Source organism: Stigmatopora argus, chromosome 24 (assembly GCF_051989625.1).
Source record: "Stigmatopora argus isolate UIUO_Sarg chromosome 24, RoL_Sarg_1.0, whole genome shotgun sequence".
In the NCBI taxonomy this organism is placed as follows: Eukaryota; Metazoa; Chordata; class Actinopteri; order Syngnathiformes; family Syngnathidae; genus Stigmatopora; species Stigmatopora argus.
The window spans coordinates 2,167,195-2,189,897 of record NC_135410.1 but is presented as its reverse complement, the minus strand read 5'-3'; the positions used below and the strand labels follow the sequence as shown (position 1 = coordinate 2,189,897).

Here is a 22,703-nt window from a genome sequence, read left to right as displayed (position 1 = left end):
CCGCGGTGGAATACATGAACCTCAACTTTTTAAAGTGTGTGTATAGGAATCCAAGTTCATTTAAGTTAAATTTAAAATTTATGTTACGTTACGAGCGCATCCGTCAAGTGACTCTCTTTCTTTCTCTCACTCTCTTTCTCTCCCCCATCCGCGAACTCGCCGTTGTAAAAAACAATGCCTCATTTTATTATTAAACATCATAGCCACTAGTTATTTGTTACTCTGTTAGTAGATGGTGCTTTTCAACCACTAAAAATGTATTTCCATTGTAATATCCGTTTTTTGGGTGTTTTTTTTTCAGAGGGTGGGAACGAATTAATTCGTATTTAGTTCATTGCTATGGGAAACGTTGATTTGAGATACAAGTAAATCGACATACGAGCTCAGTCCTGGAACGCATTAAGCTCGTATCTCAAGGTACCACTGTATATCAATTCATCGCAGCACTGATTGGCCAAGCAATGTCCCGTAATCATCTGCATCCTGTGATGGTCAAGCGGGCATGTTATCGTATGTAGACATGATGAGTCGATGTGTCTACCTGGCAGAGGCTCGACCAAACCCCTCGGGTTCGATCGGACCCAGGTCAAGAACCACTAGTTTAAATTATTACACTCTTTCCGTAACTCTCGTGAACTTTTTTCTTTACCTCTCAAATATTACTGTGTTTGTCTGGTATATGAAATATTCAATTGAAATTACTGACCCATATAAATGATTATTTATATTGGAAAATCTGAAAAATCATTACATATGGCAGTTTTACCTTTGTTCGATGAGTCATCTCATCAAAGACTCAAATAATTTTGTACAACCTTTTGTTTTCTAAAGTTCTTTAAGGAGGCTCATGAGACCTGCAGATCCTTACAGAGGCAGCGAGAATCCATCCATCAAAGATTTTCCTGTGACAAAAAAACCTCCCTGAAAAACCTGCTTGATCTGCTCAAGGGATTGGAGGTTCATGTTTTTTTTTTATAACATATCACTGAAAAGAAATAAATTAGACCTAATATGCATTATTGGGTAATAATGACACTTAGCTCCATTTCTTAGTGATGTGATTATAGCATAACAGTTCAACGTCAAAAAACTGTACTACAGTACTAAAGTACAGCAATACTTCGTTTATCACGGTTCATAGGTTCCAAGACCTACCGCAAGGCAATAGATTAGGTGGTTAATTACGATGTAGGGTATATATTTAATTTTATTTGGACTTTTAAAATCCTCCTTGTGCTCCTATTTAACTCTTAAGGTGTACACTGTCCTCTAGTGGCCGGTGAAATAATTTCCAATTGTGACTTGCCTTTTTTTCACCATTTAATGTTTTTATTTCTGTTCCTTTACTACAGGGGTGGCAAACTCCGTTCCTCTAAAGCCGCTATCCAGTCTGTTTTCCATATCTCCCTCCACCAACACACCTGGATCAAATAATCAGGATCGGCATCAAGCTTCTGGATAGCTTGCTGATAAATTGATCATTTGATTCAGGTGTGGTAGAGAAGGGAGATATGGAAAAAAGACCAGATAGCAGCTCTCGAGGACAGGAGTTGGCCACCCCTTCTTTACCACAACTTTTCTAATGTGTATCTGGAAGATACAAACTCAGATGCGACGAATCCACGAGAAGTGGTGATGCATTCCTGTAGTGAAAAACATGCCGCATCTTACCATGGCACTTAACTTTTATTCATTCATTCATTCATTCATGTTCCATACCGTCCATCCTCGAAAGGGTTGCGGGGGTTGCTGGAGCCTAACCCAGCTGTCTTTGGGAGAAAGGCAGACTACACCCTAGACTGGTCGCCAGTCAACCGTAGGGCACATAAAGAGACAAACAAGCATCCGCACCCCCAATCACACCGCCACCAGCGGGAATTGAGCCCGCGCCTGCCCGCACCAAATTCAGGCGAGTGAACCTCTACACCACGAGGCAGCAGTACATAACTTCTAAACATTAAATGACACTCCTTACCGTCTGATGACACATACATATTGTGTAGCGGCTTGCATGAAATCATCTTTGGGTAGTGCTGCGCACAATACTGTTAAATATGCAGATGCCACCTTAGTTTACAAAATCTTCCAACACAAAGCCCCTCCTCCACTGCTTTTGTACAAAAAATTCCAACACATGAACAAGGGCTGGCTCTAGAGGTGACTGTGTAGTTCCCTTCACAAAGAGTGCTTTCAGCCAAAGCACCTTCTCTGTACGCCCCGCACATACTTGGAACTCAATACCAATTAACATACACCCGTCTCTAAACCTCTTCGCCAATCATCTCAAAGCCTGGCAGTTAGACGAACAAAATTGCGCTCACGACGCTTTCTAAATTTGTGCTACATGTGTGTGTATATTTTTATTAACATGAATATAAAATTTATATATATAAATGTATATTATAAATATGTTCATTAATATGTGCTGCCCCTTATCAAAAAAATAAAACATCAAACATCAAGGAATTGTGTGGAGCGGTGTAGACTTTTGTCAGGTTCACCATTAGACATCCCCAAAAACATGGACAAATAAAAAGGAAAGACACTCTCTTGGATTTTTATTCTTGGAGGACCGTTGAGGACAGCTCCCGTCCTCTATTCTGACCTTACACTTTGTTGCCGCTTTAGTACATTCAGTGGCCCTGATTACACAATTAAGACGTCTGTGAGTGTTTATCTATGTGTGTGCATGTGGGTGGAATATTTAGCCTAGTACATATGTACCAAAACACATTCTTAAAAGTCAAAACAGACGAGGACCGAAGTGTTAGGAAGCCTCTTGGAGCGTCCTTGGTGGAGTGGTCACTCCAAGTCCTCGAGTCAGCCTTAACTGGAGGCGTGAGTCCTCCAATGCGTCATGGCACCTCTTGGTTTTGACTAAACTTTCAGTAGCAACTCATTGCAAGCAATTATGATAATAATGTGCACATAACTAAAGGTTTGCAAAGCACTCTTTAACAGCAAGGCCAATCTTATTCTTCGTTTCAGGCAAATGTATAATAAAATGAAATAAAATCCTAACAACTATGTCAACCGTGCAACTGGTTAAAATTGCAGCCAAAAATCTAAAACTTGTTAACATGGGTTACCGTATTTTTTCGCATATAAGCTGTATTTGTCGCTCAAAAATGATGACTGAATGCTTGGTAGGGCTTATATGTGCAGAAATTAGACTTGACATGCACGAAACTACAATGTGACAAAAATGAAACGCCATAACGCAAGACAATGCGGCCGATACAGTAATTTATTTCAAAATAGAGAAAAGATAAATAGATAACACGCTAAACAAAATGTATTTTGTAATTGTATTATATTCTATGAATGAAATTCAAGAAAAAAATGTATTTTGCATAAAACATGAAAAGAAATCACTCACTTGTGCCTCCCATTGCTCGCTCAGGGCATCGCCATCTTACCAAAGTTAAACCTGCTCAGACTGGCTAGACGCGAGTACACTTACTTGTGCCTGCCATTGGTCGCTCATGGTGCCGCCATCTTATCTTAGTTAAACGTGCTCTGACTGGTCGATCATGAAAATATCACCCTTGATACCTGTGTAATGTGTATCTCATGCTATTATTGCAACCAGAGGCTTGATGAACACGTTTAGAGAGCGTTGTGATCACAATTTTGTTCGTCTAACAGCCAGGCTTCAAGATAATTGGCGAAGAGGTTCAGCGACGGGAGTTCACGTATGTTAATTGGTATTGAGTTCAAGGTATGTGTGGCGTGGACAGAGAAGGTGCTTTGGCTGAAAGCACTCTTTTTGAAAGGAACTACACAGTCACCTCTAGAGCCAGCCCTTGTTGATGTGTTGGAATTTTTTTGTACAAAATCTTGCAGTGGAGGAGAGGCTTTGTGTTTTAATTGAATAATGAGGAAAGTAATTTATTTACTTATTCACAGAAGTCTGAAGTTTCAAATTTGAAAGAAAAAAGATGTGATAGTTATTGTGATAGTTATCGATACCGACTGATATATATATATATATATATATATATGTATATATATATATATATATATATATATATATATATATATATATATATATATAAATATTATCGTAATAACAATTTTTGTCATATTGCCCAAATTTAGTGTAACGAAACGCAACCCGCTGGAAACAAGAAAAGGCAAAGCAGCGTGTTTTGCAGCTATTTCTAGTTTTTGGCGCACCCATTCCTGTTTTATGGTCTATCGCTTCTTCGGTGCGTAGAGCCAGCCATTTCAGCACCGAAGAACTCTTCTGCAGTTTTTACGACAATTTTTCATCTTTCTTTCGGTTGCGGGTTTCAGCATGGATTTTGACATTTTTATGAACTTTTTTTATTCTTCAGAAAAAAATCTGCGATGTAGTGAAGCTGCGAAAGTTGAAGCCGCAAAGTAAAGAAGGATCAGAGTAGTTTGATATGGTTTAGCTATTTTTACCTTTCAAGTGAATAACATTTAATACATTATTAATAAGTAAGAATTATTAAACAGTCACACATATTTTGTTGGACCGCCCTTTAGCTTTGATTATGCGTTTGCGGTGGAATTGTTTTTGATAAGCTTCTGCAATGTCACAAGATTTATTTCCGTCCAGGGTTGCATTCATTTTTGACCAAGATCTCAACTTGACGATAGTCGAGTCGGACCGCAGGGGAAAGCATTCTCCAGTACGTTTCAAAGATTCTTGATGACATGACATAAGGTTTGGACTCTGTGGTTGACAACCCATGTGTGAAAATGATGTCTCATGCTCCCTGAACCAATCTTTCACAACTGAGCCAAATGAATAATGGGATACTTAACTTGGAGTATACCCTTATGACACAGAGATGGAAAAAAATCCATTGATGGAATAATCTGGTCATTTGGGAAGTTAGCTGACCTCAGTATTTGACCGTTGGTGAACCTAGACCTGACCAAGTCCAGCAAACCCCAGAACACTTCCGTAGCCTTGTACAGTAGGCACTAGGAATGATGGGCACAACACTTCATCTGGTTTTCTTCTTACCCAAATCCACCCATCACGATGGAACAGGGCAAATATGGACTCATCAGACCACATAACCTTCTTCTATTGTTTTTTGGTCTAATCTGTCCAATCTGTTTAAATCAATAATTATACACCCTAGAAAATTATAGCCCTCTGAACCAATGGAGCAAACAGCAGTAAGAATGTAGGATCTTGGTGGAGAAAAGATAATGCAACACTGGATGGAAATTAATCTTTTGACATTTCAGAAACAAATCAAAACAGCGAATGTGAGCTGTAATCCCAATTAGATGTGGTCCAATGAAATATTTGAGTATGACCATTTTTGGGGTGGTGACTTCCTTTTTTCAAATTTGGTTTACTCAGCAATGCATTTTCACAGTTGCCACCATTGAGGAAAATGTGACATAGAAGGAAGCTACACTGAACCACATCTTTAGATCCATGAGACTTAGTAATACAGTAATCCCTCGATTACCGCGGTCAGTGTAGACCAGACATGGCCGCGATAAATGAAAAACCGCGAAGTAGGGTCACTCCTATTTTTTTTTACTTCAGTGCTGTGTCCTAGTAGCAAGCGGAGAACAGGGGAGTGGCTTCTGCTTGCGAGTTTCAGCGTGGATTTTCACATTTTTATGAACTTACAAAAAGAATTAATTACCCCAAAAAAATTTCCCCCAGAAAAAGAACGCGATGTAGTGAAACCGCAATAGTTGAAGCCGCGATATTCGAGGGATTACTGTACTGATTTATGATTGCATAATTTTGAAATTGGATCTAATGAGATTTTTTTTTGCCTCATTTTTCTGGCTCAATGTATTGTTTTTTCTTTGACTTTAAGAGGGAGAGAGAAATGATAAATGATCACAAGAGGCAAGTACACCATCTTGTAAACAAGTCCAAAAGCATCATCAGACTAAAAGACAGAAACCCAGAAGAGAGAAGCAGCCAGCCTGTTATTGTGAAAGCCCTGTGTGACTTCAAACGAGACCAGGTTAATTTTTCCATAATGAATCTCAGACAATATATATGTAAATATGATAAGAAGATACTTTTATTTTAGTATACAACCTGCACAGCTGGAAATTGTGTTTATTCTTGCTACTACAGAAGGTGATCTGTAAGGGCGACGAGGCAATTTTGAAGGACAACAATCAACGTAGCAAATGGGAGGTTACAGGGCCAGGTGGTCTAGATATGGTGGTACCATCAGTGTGCTTGATCCTCCCTCCTCCCAATCCACTTAGCATCAATCTAGCTACAAGGTAAGCCATAATAATTCAAAATGCATCTGATCTTTTTCCACCAAACGGTATTTGTTGTTGTTGTTGTTATTTCTCTTGTCACATAATAGATTAGATTAGAACTTTATTTCATCCCGGGAAATTTCCTTGGTTGCAGTTGAAAGACAGACACAAAAGACATTGTAGACCTAGGTAAAAAACTGGAGCCACACACAGGAATTCCACAAAGTGGGGACCTTCTGCAGACTGAGACTGAGGTTAAATATGCAGAATCACTAGATTTCAAGCTGATCCGCACAGTCCCTCAGTAGTCCGGAGGTTTTAAAGATCATTTTCCTTGCCTAGATCCTCCTAAACTGTCCTATCACCTGATCAACAGCAGCGGAGAGGTCGATGGGGGGCTTCAAAGCACACAGCAGCCCAGCAAGCACCGGCAGCGCCACCATCTGACCGGGGAGAGATCTCACGCTCCCATAACAATGATAGAATGCTTGGTCTGGAGCGTTGCCTCTTCTCCCGGCACTATCGTCCACTGCTCACAGCTGATCCCGCATGCATGACAGCGGTGGCACGGCTGAACGGCTCAAAAGACTTCTAGGACTAGCACAAAGAAACAACGCGACGGGTGGGGTCGAGTCGCAAAGGTCGCAGAACAACAAAGCAAAAAGCACAAAGTACAAAGCAAATTATATTGGAAGCATTAAGAAATATTAAAATGCAATTAAAAAAGATAGAAAAGCAGCAAATACACAATACGAGCAAGAGCGAACGGAGCTACCGCTACCGGCTGCCACTTGAGTGGCGCCATCTTAGCAAGAATGGATATAGACATTGTAGAGTTAGATAAAGCTGGAACCACACACAGGAAGTCTTCCACAAGGTGGGGAACTTCTTCAGACTGAGACCGAGGTTGAAAATATGCAGAGTCACTCTTCCAAGCTTATCCGCACAGTCCCTCAGTAGTCTGGAGCTGAAGAATCAACACTAACAACAGTACGAGACCCCTCAACTCCGTTTCCGGCCTGGCAAGCGCCGACAGCTCTTCTATCTTATCGGGGAGGGATCTCACTATCCCCATAATCATAGATGGATCGATTGGTCTCAAGCGTCACTTCTTCTCCAGGCACTTTTGTCCAGCTCTGGATTTCCATCGGCATCAAGGTGTTGCTCTTTCTGCTGCGTATTGTTCACAGCTGATCCCGTGTATGACAGCGTAGGCATGGCTGAATGGTTCCAAAAAAAGAACTAGCAGAAAGAAGCCTTGCTAACTGAACAAAGAAAGTTGTAAAAACATTCAAGTAAAAAGTATAAAGTACAAAGTAAAGTAAAAAGGAATGTATTAAGAAATATTAAAATGTAATTTAAAAAAAGATAGAAAGGCTGTAAAACACGAAGAACAAATAAGAGTGGACAGAGCTACTGCTGACGGCGCCATCTTGAAAAAAAAAATCCAAACTGTGCAAGATAAAGACAAACACACTTTTGTCCATGAATTAACAGATAATTGTCGTTAAGTTCTTGGAGTGGTGAGCGGAGTTGGACCCACGTGCAGGGAAGTAAGCAGGCACAAAGTATGGGAATGGACTAAAATAATATTTTATAAACAAAAATGTGTTCACACTAAAAATAAAACCTTAATACAGAACTCAGGGAAAAGTAACAAAGAAACAACTTGCATAGCAAAACCAAAACTTATGGGGATAAAACAACACGAGACAAGAGGACTTGAACTGGATGTATAAAAGCAGATGATCTGACAAGGGAAAGACTATGACAAGCGGTGTAGATGAACAGGGATTGACGAAACATTAAGAAACAGCTGTGTGACACGAGAGGCAACGAATAGCGAGAAACACAAGGTACGGGCAAAAAAAGGGAAATCAATGGGTAATCACAAGGACAATTTACATAAAGAGAAAAGCCAGGAATATACAAATAAACATCTAAAACCCACAGGAACCCATAAGTAACATGTGACCTCCATGACACAGCTAGTCAACAAGAGAAAAAACGAAAGCTAAGTAGACAGGACTTTTGTGTTGCTTGCTTGATAACGATACATATATACATGCATTTAAGTAGTTTGCATTTTTTTCTGAGTAAAATTATAAAACAAGAAGCAGTTATTCCTATCCGTTATGACAATAAAGGTAAATTTAAAGTGTTAGATTACATTCATCATCATTTGTCATCCACCGTGCCACTTTTCTGAATGACAAACTGAATTATGACCATGATCAATGTTCCCTCTAATTTTTCGTTGGTCTGGGCAGAAAGACAACCTCCCTGAGCGCACTGAGTACCAGTGTGAGCGACATCATCGGTACTCGGATGATTCGCCTAAAGACGTTTCGCCGATGGACGTTTGACAGACGGGCAGGTCGCCGAATGGACGTTCCGCCGAACGGAGGTTTCGCCGAAATGGGATTCGCGCGCTCGCCCCGCCCCCGGATCGTGTGTACAAGTTTTTCAACCTCGGCCTGCGGGCCATATACGGCCCGTTAGGATTTTTAATCCGACCCGCCGCCGGCGTTGTCCAAATTATAGTAAAAATCAATGTTAGTCTACCATCAATGGCAGCCCGGGAATAAGCACTCTTGGGCGGGCATGGCAGCCCGGGAATAAGCACGCTTGGGCGGGCATGGCAGCCCGGGAATAAGCACTCTTGGGCGGGCAGATGTAGCGGAACCGAGCCGTAAAATGACAGCAATCGGGTCAAATCCATCCTAAAACAGCATTTAATGATTAAATACAAATACTGGAGCTCTTTGGACATCAGAACCGAGCCCAGGGAAGTGAATTCCTCGGTAAAATGTCGCGATGATGTCGCGATGGAGGCAAAAAAACGTCCATATACGTCCATTCGCCAAACGGCTCAAAATGCTCTCAAATTCGGTCAAATCCAGCTGAAAACAGCGTTTAATGATTAAATACAAATACCAGTATTTGTATTTAATCATTAAACTAACAAATACTAGTATTTGTATTTAATCATTAAACGCTGTTTGAACGAACGTTCATTCGGCGACCTGTCCGTCTGTCAAACGTCCGTCGGTAAAACGTTTTGGCGAATCATCCGGTCACGACATCATCATTGCCCGCTATGGGCACACCAGTATCACACCTGCCACAAGCAGGTGCATGTCAATGTTCCCTCTAATTTTTCATGTAAAACATGCTGTAAAACACGAAAAACATAAGAGTGGACAGAGCTACTGCCACTGGCTGCCGCTTAATCGGCGCCATCATGGGGAAAGGGGTATAAAAAAAAGGTCGGATTTTATTTACTGCACGCCATATGATTGCTGCTGCGCAGAGGAGACGAGAGTAGTGTGCAATTGCGCACGCGCGCAGCTTAGAGAGAACATTGACCATGATGGATTTTTCTTTCCTCTCTGTTTTAAACAGAAATGAGCAATACTATGAGTCTATCCTGTCTATCTGGAATCAGCTGTACATCAATGTGAAGAGTCTTATTGCCTGGCAATACTGCCTTATTGATGTTCACCACATAAACTCCCTCACCGTGTCCATGGTATGTAATGAATCCCTTTCACTTAAGTACCACTTGACATTTTTATTCTGGTACAAAATGTGTCAGGTATCATAATTAGATACAACATATTTGTGTCACATTATTTGAATGCTGTGGCCCGGCGGATGAGTGGTTAGCGTGTCGGCCTCACAGATCTGGGGTCCTGGTTCAAATCCAGGTCGGGCCTCCTGTGTGGAGTTTGCATGTTCTCCCCGGGCCTGCGTGGGTTTTCTCCACGTACTCCAGTTTCCTTCCACATTCCAAAAACATGCATGGTAGGCTGGTTGCACACCTTAAATTGCTCCTAGGTATGAGTGTGAGCGTGAATGGTTGTCTGTCTCCTCGTGGCCTTAGACTGGCTGGCCTCATTCCCGAAGTCAGCTGGCTTTGGCTCTAGCACACCTGGGAACCCTTGTGAGGATAAAGTGGTTGGGAAAATTAATAAATTAATTAATTAAAATTTGAATGCTTTGTAGGATAGTCTTAAGATTGTCATTATTCTGACATGACATTTGTCATCAACATAAATAAATGCTTATAAGCAATGTTCCCTCTAATTTTTCACGTCTGGGCAAACAGACAACCTCCCTGAGCACACTGAGGACCACTGTGAGCAACGTTAGAAGTGCTCTCTATGGCCACACACCTGTATCACAACTGCCATCAGCAGGTGCATTTCTAGTACCCATAAATGATCTACGCTTAATAAAATTTAAGATTAATACCCATGATTAAAACATCTTAATACCAGAATATGTACAAATCTGACTTAAATTTTACCTTATTTTTCACATCTGTCCTTCTCATTCAAATATCTTTTCTGCTCAATGTGTCGCTCAAAGTAGCCTAGCTTCCATTTAGTCGATATTTTTCCTTCTGAAAACTCTGCATGTTTTTCAAAGCAAACCTTGCTCACTCGAAAAAGAAAAGATGAAGCCCATTTTCGCCGCTTCTTCGATTTTGTCATTACATCGTATGCTGTGATTGGCTGGACACCTGTCACTCATTGAATTACACAGCAAAATGGTACAGAAAAAAATGTTATATACAGTAATACCCTGACATATGAGTGCCCCAACATACAAGAAATTTGAGATACGAGTAAAATTCCGAGCAAATATTTGCCTTGAGATACGAGACAAATTTTGAGATACGAGCATACGAGACATCCAGGTAGCCAAGACGTCAGAGGCTGCTTATGATAACCGCGCAGTCTTTCTCGCTGCATCTCCCTCGTGTAAATATATCTACGAGCACAGAGCAGGGCATTGCATTTTTTCCTTTTTCGCGTTAGTCAGTGCAGAATTAGGAGAAAAACAATGGGTCAAAAGCAAGAAGGTGCAATAAAGGGTAGTGCGAAGAAAAGACATAGGATGACAATCGATATTAAGCACTAAATAATGTTTAAAAAAAAATGAGAGTGGTGTACGTGTGATGGAGCTGGCTCGCGAATACAAGAGGAGCACCCGGACAAGTTGGTAAGTGGTCGTGCGTTATCCTAATATGAGGACATTTGTGTGCGTCATTTCCGTAATATTTTGAAGGGGAGACAAAAGCAAACAACCCTAGATAGGTTCCTTTTAAAAACTCCGGCTAAAAGTCAAGGTGGAAGCAAGGCAAAAAGAGCCAAGAAGAAAAGTAAAAAAATTAGATTTTTTTAAAAGTTTAGTGTAAGGTAAGATTAAAACTTATATTTAAGTGTGTTTGTATCGTAATCTAAGTTTATTTAAGTTAAATTTATGTTTATATTATGTTACGAGCGCGTTCTCTCTCTTTCTCTCTCTCCCCTCTGCACACTCCACGTTGTACTGAATAATGTCTCATTTTAGTATCTATAACCACTAGATAGTTATTTGTTACTGTTGGAATAATGATTAATACCCTTAAATCATTATTAGTAATATTTAATTACAATTGGAAGACATCTTTCAACATAACTGCTTACAACTTGCAAGGAGGCACCTTGTGACGTCGTCTTAGTCCCCAAGGCGTTCTGAATTGCAGTAACTGAATCATTGTATTTAATCGCGACACTCGAAAAACATGTTATGTAATGTAACAGTTGTCTTAGACAGTACAATAACACCCTAGATGATTAGAAAAACAACTGTGTAAGAATTGCAGAAGTAAGCATAAAAGTTTGAACTGGCACCCAAACAACGGTGTGAGGAATTGCATAATATTTTCATTATAAGGTAAACAAAGCATTCTAAAGTAAACCAAGCAGTATTATAATGTAAACAAAGCAGCCGTATTTTCAAACAATAATGCGATTATCGCCATCTGCTGCCGGAGTCCCGTCAAAACAGTCCCGTTGTGTTTTGCCGAAAAGCGTCCCGAAAACAATGTGTCCTCGAGCTGTGGGGCCTTGAGGAGACGATGGGGTGGAAAAAATGTCCATGGTCCCATGAATTAATTTATAGCCTTATTACTTATTAAAAATGCTTACAACACATATATAACATTCCATAATAAATCCAACAGTTACTCTGTTATTAGATGGTGAATTAGAACCAATAAAAATATATTTTTCCATTGTATTATCCTGTTTTTCTGTGTTTTTTTCAGAGGGTGGGAACGAATTAATTTGTATTTAGTTCATTTCTATGGGAGAAGTTGATTTGAGATACGAGTAAATTGACATACGAGCTCGGTCCCGGAACGCATTTAGCTCGTAACTCAAGGTATTACTGTACATCTAATTCATTTGCAGTGCGTTTCACCGCGCTGGATAAGTTTTCTTATGCGCGCTGAGTGTGCGACCAGTGCGCAATTGCGCAGTAGGTGGAGCGGAGTGGACAAAACATTACACACCACGGATGAACAAAATGGATGTAGGATTTCCCCCGAAATGATGAGGGCAATGAGGATGAAAAACATGGCCTTAGTATTTTCAGAAATCGGCAAGGAATCTTCAATATGGTACGCAGTTTGCAACAGTTTGTACAAAAATTAAACAGCAGTCACACCTCCCCATCACCATGTTTCTGGTGCGCCAAGCCCCCCCAAACCCTCTCCTACTGACCAGACAGGGCCTCTCAAATCTGCCGAAGATTATTTACGTGACTTCTCAATAAACTGTGAGCTAACTCATTCTTGTCTGGGTGATGTGTGTCCCTCTAGGCTCCCCTTACTTATGTGACCAGGTGTGTTTGATTGATAATTATCCCTTGTGTGTCTATTTATACGTTTCGTCCTGGTATGTCTGGTTGTTGGATTATTGCTTGCGTTTGGTCATGTCGTCTTCCTGTCAGTGAGGGTATGTGCTATCCCGGTTAGGTTTGTTTCTTTATGGATTTTTACCAAGTCCTGAGTTTGTATGGCTTCTTCTGTTAAAACCTTTAGTTTTGTGCACCAGCACTCCTATCTCATCTACTTCCTGCATCTTTGGGTCCGACTTCGCTGCGCACCCGAGGCGTAAACATTATAGAAATACTTACACATTTATTACATATATTCTATTTAAATCATAATACATTACAATATTTACATGTGCATAGAGTAAGTGTGCAACCTTTAATATGTACACTTCTTGATATTGTATTGACACAAAATCATGTACGTATGGTAGAAATAATAGGGTTGACCCTATTTCGTGGTTTTTCAAGTATCGCAGCCATGTCTGGTCTTCATTATCCGCAAAGTTCAAGGGAATACTCTATTAAGTGTTCTAACCCTAAATCCTACCACAAGGACACTTCAAACAATTTGAACTTTGTTAATGTTTCACGCGGTCTGCGGAGTGCGTAGAGTTGGACCCAATTCTAAGGAAGCAGGCTGACATGGGGAATGAAAGGGGATTAGCGTAATTTTTCATATGAAAACTTGTTCACATAAAAAAACTAAACTAAACTTAAATTCAAAAACCAGGAAAAGTGACAAACTAATAACCAACTTGTCCCAGTTTTCTTACTGTAAATGAATTCTCTGAACTGTGTAAAAAAGAAATACAAAATAAAAAAATAAAAAAATAATAAAAACAATTGAGTGATGATCCAATGCTCCATTACATTCTTGTTTCTAATTGAATTTTCATGTATCTTGTTTTCTTTGTTAGCTGGCTTATATGAATCCCGAGGAGTACTCCCAGCTAATCAAGCACCTTGAGATACGTTACGAAGATTTCAAATTGAGTTGTCAAGGCTCACAGAAGTTTGATGAAAATGACAAGAGGGACATTGAGAACCTGTTCAATGGGGCTAAGGCCCACTATGGAACTCTGGTGGTGCAGTTGCCTGCTTATCGTAAGTTGTACTGGAAAATGTTATTTGCCAATTGTAGGAAAAATATAACATTTTGCTCGAAATGACATTAACGTTTTTGAAAGGATACTTTAAGTCCTTATTTTGCAGCTTCATCAACTCTGAAGGTTATTTTTTTAGTTAGGTAATGATAGATCAGGGCGGCCCGGCGGCTTGAGTGGTTAGTGCGTTGGCCTCACAGCTCTGGGGTCCTGGGTTCAAATCCAGGTCGGTCCACCTGTGTGGAGTTTAGATGTTGTACACACGGCCTGTGTGGGTTTTCTCCGGGTACTCTGGTTTCCTCCCACATTCAAAAATCATGCGTGCTAGGCTGATTGGACACTGTAAATTGGCCCTAGGTATGGGTGTGAGAGTGGAAGGTAGTCTGTTTCCTCGTGCCTGCGATCGGCTGGCCACCAATTCAGGGTGTCCCCCGCCTCTGGCCCGAAGTCAGATGGGATAGGCTCCAGCAGCCTCCATGACCCTAGTGAGGATTGAGCGCTTCAGAAAATGAATGAATGAATGACAGTTCATTTAGGGGCCTGTTTACAATCCCTTATCTAGTCGATTGCAAAGCTATGTAGTAATGGGTTTTTGGGTTATGAAATCTGTTAGGTAATTCACCCCAAAACATCTTGTGTGAAAGTAGTTTTTGTTCTGCAATACATGTTAGACTGAACTTAATTAGAAAAGGGTAAATTCCTCCTTGTTATTTTTGTTTGTTTGTCTGTTTCTTTCATCTAGTAGCCAAACAAGCACAGCAACAGATAATTCTAATGAGTCCACCTGCCGATGAAGATGCCAGAAATCTAGAGGAGGAGGATCAAAGAAAAGAACTGAAAAAAGAGGTGGTGAAAGGATTAAGGATGGTGAAGGCTGCCAGATCTTCTCATATCTTAACAGAACTGCAAATACTCAGATTAAAGCTGGAGGCAGTTGAGGGTTTACTGGCTCAGCATGTTCATTTCTGCTTCGGAGATGATGGGACAAAAGACTGCGGCCTCAAAATTACACAGTTAGAGGTACCATAAACACAATCAAATAGCAAAAAATAAAAGTGTCAATTGCTGTTTACATATTTTTTAAATTTCTATTAAGAGCTTGCAGCTTGAGGTCAACATGATAAAAGAGGAGTACACAATAATGAGGGAGAATATTCTGAAGCAGCTGGAGAGGATGAAGGATTCAGATAAAGCTCAGTTCCTACAAAACGAGCTTAGAGTCATCATTGAACGTCTCAACAGCCTAGAGAGTAACTCATCAACCAATCTCAAACGGTATGGCTGGATGCTCTTCTAATGACTCTGTGACATACTAGAGTGTTTGATCTATTAGTGTGACATACTAGAGTGTTTGATTTATTAATGATTGAATGTTGAGAATGTACAACGAGTTTGGATTGAATGTGTGTATCGGTGTTCGATTGTTGATCCTTGGATCCACATGGCAAGTGTGGGGCATGTTAAAGAAGATCGGTATTCGATTATTGATGTCTTAGCAAATAGCTTGAGGCATGGGAGATGTGTTGAATCATTACAGTAAAAGTTGGATTGAAGAAACAACAACATCTCACTGTTCTAATTATTTCCCCCTGTGTGTCAAGATCAAATGCAGGGTGTAACAACTCCATATTGACAGAAAAAAAACGCACACTTTACATTGTTGCAGATATCATATCAGGAATACAATCTCTCCCTCAATTGACCCTCACCAGTTTGCTTACAGGGCAAACAGGTCCACTGATGATGCTATTGCCATTGCTCTTCATACAGCACTGAGCCATCTGGAACACCCTGGGAACTACGTGAGGATGCTCTTCATTGACTACAGCTCAGCCTTCAATACCATAAAACCGGACATTCTGACTAACAAACTCTCCCACCTTGGACTATCCTCTTCAATCTGCTGCTGGATAAAGGACTTCTTGACCAACCGCCCACAGACTGTTAGACTTGGTCCCCACCTCTCTTCCTCCATTACACTAAGCACTGGCTCCCCTCAAGGCTGTGTACTGAGTCCTCTTCTGTACTCCCTGTACACCTACGACTGTGCACCCACCCACCAGTCTAACGCCATCATCAAATTCGCTGACGACACCACTGTGGTCGGACTCATCTCAGGAGGGGATGAGTCGGCTTACAGAGATGAGGTCAACAATTTGTCTTCGTGGTGCTCGGTGAACAATCTCACACTGAACACCACGAAAACTAAAGAAATAATCTTGGACTTTCGCAAACACGGCACAGATCTGGCCCCACTCCTCATAAATGGAGTATGTGTAGACAGGGTCCAGTCCTTTAAATTCCTGGGGGTCCACGTCACGGACAAGCTCTCATGGTCTACAAACACCACGGCAGTGGTGAAGAAGGCTCAGACACGACTCCATTTCCTCAGGGTGCTCAGGAAGAACAACTTGGGCTCCAATCTTCTGAGAACCTTCTATAGAACCACTGTAGAGAGCATCCTGGCGTACGGCATCACAGTGTGGTACGCTGGAAGCACGGCGGCAGACAAAAAGGCCATGCAGAAAGTGATTAACACTGCCCAGAGGATTGTCGGCTGCTCTCTGCCCTCACTTGAAGACATTGCCAGCCCGCGTTACCTCAGCAGAGCCAAGCACATCATAGGCGACCCTTACCACCCTGGTCACAATCTGTTCCAGCTGCTGCCCTCTGGCAGACGCTATAGGTCCCACAAAGCTCGGACAAATAGGCTTAAGGATAGCTTTTTCCCCACATCCATCAGACATCTAAACTCGCGCTAACATACACACATTCCCTTCTGCGGCATATGAATAGATGTTTGGTTGGTGATCTGCCGCCTCCTAGCTGACTTGAAGGAAGGTAAGTGGCAGACAGTGTGCGGTAATCGAGAGGTAAGCGACCTGTATGTAATCGAGAGGTAAGCGACCTGTATCCACAACAGCGGAATGACAAATTCCAAGTCCGTAACTTACACTTATTTAGGTCTTTTGCCGATTAAACGTAGCTTATGGAGAAGCACCATCAATTTCGTCACACGCAGTTTCTGCGTGTGATGACAAGTAGGCTTTTTTTGTGTTGTGGTAATGACGACATGGCCTATGTCCGATTATTATTATTATTATTATTATTATATAAGAAGAAGAAGACAGACAGAATCACCCTTTGCCATGAAACTCGTACATTTCACACTAGTGCTCTCCAATTCTTTCAATCATCCCTGTGAAGGTCCTATACCTTTATTAGAGTCCAGAATAGTACTGATTGACCTTGTTTGGGAACGCCACACACCTGTCTATTAGTGATGGGTCCAGCAACACAAATGCGTCGATGCAAGCACTGAGCTCCCTCCGTAAACCCTGTGTCGGTGCGTGTACCGCTTTAAGGTATTCACGTGACCAATGCCGGAACTGTCGACACAGCAGCCGCGTGCCAAACTGTGTTTATAAAGAAGCGCATCTGTCAATAAGGTGGAGGTGCAAAACAAGCATTGAATTATTAACACGTTCAGTCATTGGCGAATATTGCAGTCAACGAAGGACGACCTCCATAGAAAATTTAAATTTTGAGTAGCGAACCAGTTCCTATGCACACTAGCATCTTCTGTCCCTCGCAAACGCATATTATCCAAAGCAGGAAAAATTGCGACAAAGAAACTAAATAGATTCAATTATAAAACACTGGAGAAAGTAATTTTTTTAATGAAAATCTTTAAACAATGAGTACATTGTCATTGTTATTCGCAGCACTTACACTTTTTTGACATTATGACATATGTTCACTTAATTTATCAACTGTGTCTCAATATCAAAGATCATTTTTAATGACTACATGACATGTTAATGCAAATGTGTATATGATGGTATTGGTGACAATAGGTCATCAAATCAGTGTCAGTTGAGTCTGTCAACTATGTTTCCTGCAGGGATTTTTTAAAGGTCAGCAAGACAGTGTGAACACGCTGTCAATGAGGTGTGTCACTGTGTCGAAACGATACGTGATGCCTCATAAACCCATCACTACTGTCTATATAAGACTTTAGAGTTCACTTGAGTATCAATGTTAGGGTGGGTGCGGAGTTGGACCCATGTGCAGGGAAGCCAAACTGCTGGGTTAGGCTCCAGCAACCCCGCAACCCTTTCGAGGATGCACAGTATGAAAGATGAACAAATGAATGAATGTTCCAGTAGCGGTCCGTGCATTTTCTCGTAGCGCCTTCATCGAATCAATCCAACCCTCAAAACTATTTTATGGCTATAAAACCTCTACTGCAGCTACAGCTGCGACACATAGAAAACAATCAATAAATCAATGCACAAAAATGGGGTAAAATCCACTTCCTAGCAGCATTTCATGATTAAATACAAATACTGGAGCTTTTCAGACATTAAAACCAGGCCAGGGGGGTGATTTTCCCGGGAAAAGACAGCGATGAACGTCAATGGCGTACGGGCAAACATTGCCCGAAAATGGGGTAAAATCCAGCCGAAAACAGCATTTATTGATTAAATACAAATACTGGAGCTTTTTAGACATCAGAACCGGGCCCGGAGTATCATTTCCTCGGTAAAAAGACAGTGATGAACGTCGATACGCCCATATACGTCCATACATGAAACAGCAAAAAAATGCACTAAAATGAGGTAAAATCCACTTCCTAGCAGCATTTATTGATTGAATACAAATACTGGAGCTTTTGAGACATTACAACCAGGCCAGAGGGGTGTTTTTCCCGGGAAAAGACACCGACGGACGTCAATGGCGAAACGGCAAAAATTAAACTAGGGTAAAATCCACTTCCTAGCAGCATTTAGTGATTAAATACAAACTCTGGAGCTTTTCAGATATCAGAACTGGGCCCACAATTGAAATATTATTTAGGAATATAGCCATATTATACTCACCAAAAATCATTTTTAACTGTACACAATATACATCCTCCTTTCTTTCTTCCTTCTACCGCTGCGACACATAAAAATAATCAATAAATTAATGCACAAAAATGGGGTAAAATCTACTTCCTAGCAGCATTTCATGATTAAATACAAATCCTGGAGCTTTTCAGACATTAAAACCAGGCCACGGGGTGATTTTCCCGGGAAAAGACAGCGATGAACATCAATGGCGTACCGGCAAACATTGCCCGAAAATGGGGTAAAATCTAGCCGAAAACAGCATTTATTGATTAAATACAAATACTGGAGCTTTTTAGACATCAGAACCGGGCTCGGAGTATCATTTCCCCGGGAAAAAGACAGCGATGAACGTCGAAACGTCCATATATGTCCATACGCGAAACAGCAAAAAATGCACTAAAATGGGGTAAAATCCACTTCCTAGCAGCATTTATTGATTGAATACAAATACTGGAGCTTTTGAGACATTACAACCAAGCCAGGGGGGTGATTTCCCGAGAAAAGACAGCGATGGACGTCAATGGCGAAACGGCAAAAATTACACTAAAATGGGGTAAAATCCACTTCCTAGCAGCATTTAGTGATTAAATACAAACATTGGAGCTTAAATACAAACACTGGAGCTTTTCAGATATCAGAACCGGGCCCACAATTGAAATATTATTTAGGAATATAGCCATATTTTACTCACCAAAAATCCTTTTTAACTGCAAACAATATCCATCCTCCTTTCTTTCTTCCTTCTTTTCTATCGCCATCGAAGCTAATGATGAAAGTCGAGCCTGTCCTGTCATATTTCTGGCATAGTCCGTCTTGAAAATGGCTTTAAATCAACACAACAATATTTTTGCTTGTGCAGCTCGCTTCAAATACAGTTTGGTAGTTCTCTCGTAGTTAGCGCACTGGAAGTGGCGGACACACCCTTTTCCCGGCTGTAACAGGCTTGCTAGCTTCGGAGTTGACCGCCCTTTCTTAATGATGTCCATTTTTTCTGGAAAAGTACGTCTGGAAAATAGCTTTGTGAGCAAGTCTGCAATCAAATCCATTTGTTTTCCTCCGTCGGCCATTGTGGGTGGAGTTTGCGATCTCTGGCTGACTCACTTTGGCTTTGGTCCGCCTACTAGCCAATCATAGTTGGTGAAAGCGATGACGTATCCCTATGCCTGCGAAATGGCCTTGGTGTCACCAAATCGAATTCTGATTGGTTGAAGCAACAGTCTTATCGACGCTTGTTTAATGCAGCAGACCCCGCAGAACTGATTGTGAAGGCTTTGAGGCAAATTTCTGACCCTGGCAACAAATAATGGCTGAAATGTGAGTGGTTAAATGCTTCAATATGAAAACACACATCTGGAAGCAGTGCAACCAGGGGGGAAAGCAATGAAAGAAAGCTAACAGACAATTTGGAATTATTTAATAAGTATTGATGGACAAAATATAATAAATGATTCAGATATTTCTTAGGCCGGCAGAGAAGGCCTTGAAGGCCCTGACGGCCCGCCACTGGAATGTTCTCAGGGTGCGTGTGTCTGCAGTAGTGTGTGTAGAGCAAGTAGAGTAGTGGACTCAGCACAAAGCCTTGGGGCGAGCCGGTGCTGAGCGTGTGGGCGGATGAGAGGTGGTTACCCAGCTTCATGTGCTTGGGTCGGTTGAGCAGAAAGTTATTAATCCAGGGGCAGGTGGAATGTGTCGTCAATTCAGAGATCTATTATACCTTAAAGTGTTGAAATTACAAAAATGCACACATTTTCTAGAATTTTTACTTTGAGATGCTGCATGTGGTATCAGGTTTGGTGTTGGACATCCATAGAAACATGTGAAAAGAAAGAGGAAAGACAGACTGTGAGGAGAACGGACGTTGAGGACCGCTTGTGGCAATTCCCCAACCTTGTTCTGCTGATTCTGTTCCTTTGTCCGTTTTTTTACATTCAGAGGCCCGGATTACATGGACGTCTTAACTCTAAAAGGAGGGGTGGATTACACGATTGGGACCTCATAGTTTTCAAAAGATGTTCACAATCTCATCACTATTGACAAAACAAAAGGCACAAGGACTCCAAAACGGCACATCTAATCTAGTTTTGAATAAAGATAAACAAAATGTCCGTCCTTGGTGGCAAGAAATGAAATTATGGCAAGAATGCATTCAAATTCAGGCAAAACTTATACAAAATGTAACGAATGTATGATAAATGATAATGATGTGCGTATAACCCCTACATATAGTACATATGCTATCAAGGAATTACATTTAAAAATATGAATTGTTTATTGCTCTCTCAGTATAAAAGGTTCCCGACCGACCCTGTATTAATTCATACAATGAAATTAAACATTTCCAATTTTTTTTATCTGTCTTGTCTTTATTTATTGTAATCAGGCTCCAGGCTCTAAGAGGCGTGGTGGAAAGTATGGCACGTGCTGAAAACATCATTGAGGTTCATGAAACGAGATTGACAGAGAGGGACACCACTTCTCTGTTGCTTGCAGATGTAAATGACAACTTGATGACTCTCAAGGTATATTACTGAAAGGTTTTTAAAGTATTGCCCCTATGTAAAAGACAGTGTAAGATGAATTTGTACTTAATACACTTTGTTGTATTGACAAAAGATAAACCTTTAAGTGGTAAAACTTCAGCGGGGCTATTTTCTGTGCCAGTGCTTAGAACTAGGTTGATGACTTCAACGCAATCATACATCCTTGGTAAAAGCTCGTACAACATTCTCAAGTACCTTGCTCTTTTGGAGGAAAACCTCTTCTAGAATGAGGCAAACTCCAATTTCGGATGGTCGTTTGTTTCTCTCTGTGCCCTACAACTAGTCTAGAGTGTAGTCTGCTTTTCGGCTGAAGTTAGCTGGGTTAGGCTCCCATACCTGTCAACCTGGGCCAATTCCTCCCCGTATTAATGATTGGAATTCCCCGTATTAAGCAATAGAAAACAGTACAAATGCAACGCGGCACATATTTACTCACATAGGGTGCACGTAAAAGTGTTATGGTCGCGCCGCGTTGTCGTGACGCGACCGTGAATGTATTCGGACCCAAGCGCTATGACTCATAGCTGCTTAAATAACGAAACAGGAAATGATTTAATCATTTCCTGTTTCGTGTGAAAGGGGAATGCGTGTGCACATATCATGCTTAAAGCATGACAAAATTAGCAGTTGACGATGACGTTTTCGTCGGCTACCAGTGACCGAGATGATCCGGATTAGAGCCGAAATGCGTAAAACGAGATCCGTTTTACAAAAAACGTACTTAAAAAAAATCCCGTACAAAAGTTGTTATACGGCGTACACAATTTGAAATGATCAAAAAACGTATAAAATACGGGAAAAACGTATAAGTTGACAGGTATGGGCTCCAGCAACCCCCGCAACCGTTCCGAGTAGAGGTAAGATCGGCCGAAAAAATCCAGCCTGACCCGACCTGGCCCGCAAGTATTAGAGCCCGGCCCGGCCCGAGCCCAGCGAATCAACTTGATTTGCAGGCCCTGAATTCATAATTTGAAGTTGTTTAGAGGCGGCCTGGCGGCTGAGTGGTTAGCGCGTCAGCCTCACAGTGGGGGACCTGGGTTCAAATCCAGGTCGGTCCACCTGTGTGGAGTTTGTATGTTCTCCCCGGGCCTGCGTCAGTTTTATCTGGGTACTCCGGTTTCCTCCCACATTCCAATGTGTGTGGGCGTGAATGGTTGTTTGTCTCCTCGTGCCCTGCGATTGGCTGGCCACCAATTCAGGGTGTCCCCCACCTCTGGCCCGAAGTCAGCTGGGATAGGCTCCAGCAGCCCCCGTGACCCTAG

General features: G+C 41.3%; 1 protein-coding gene across 1 annotated transcript in view; it reads left to right on the top strand.

Moving 5' to 3' along the window:
* dspb (desmoplakin b) overlaps positions 1–22,703 on the top strand; it is a 59,425-nt gene that overhangs the window by 18,759 nt on the left and 17,963 nt on the right. Inside the window, 8 exon segments of the mRNA XM_077594560.1 lie at positions 832–957; positions 5,826–5,978; positions 6,095–6,249; positions 9,637–9,763; positions 13,821–14,007; positions 14,749–15,026; positions 15,103–15,281; positions 21,282–21,420. Coding sequence (XP_077450686.1) covers positions 832–957; positions 5,826–5,978; positions 6,095–6,249; positions 9,637–9,763; positions 13,821–14,007; positions 14,749–15,026; positions 15,103–15,281; positions 21,282–21,420 — 1,344 coding nt within the window.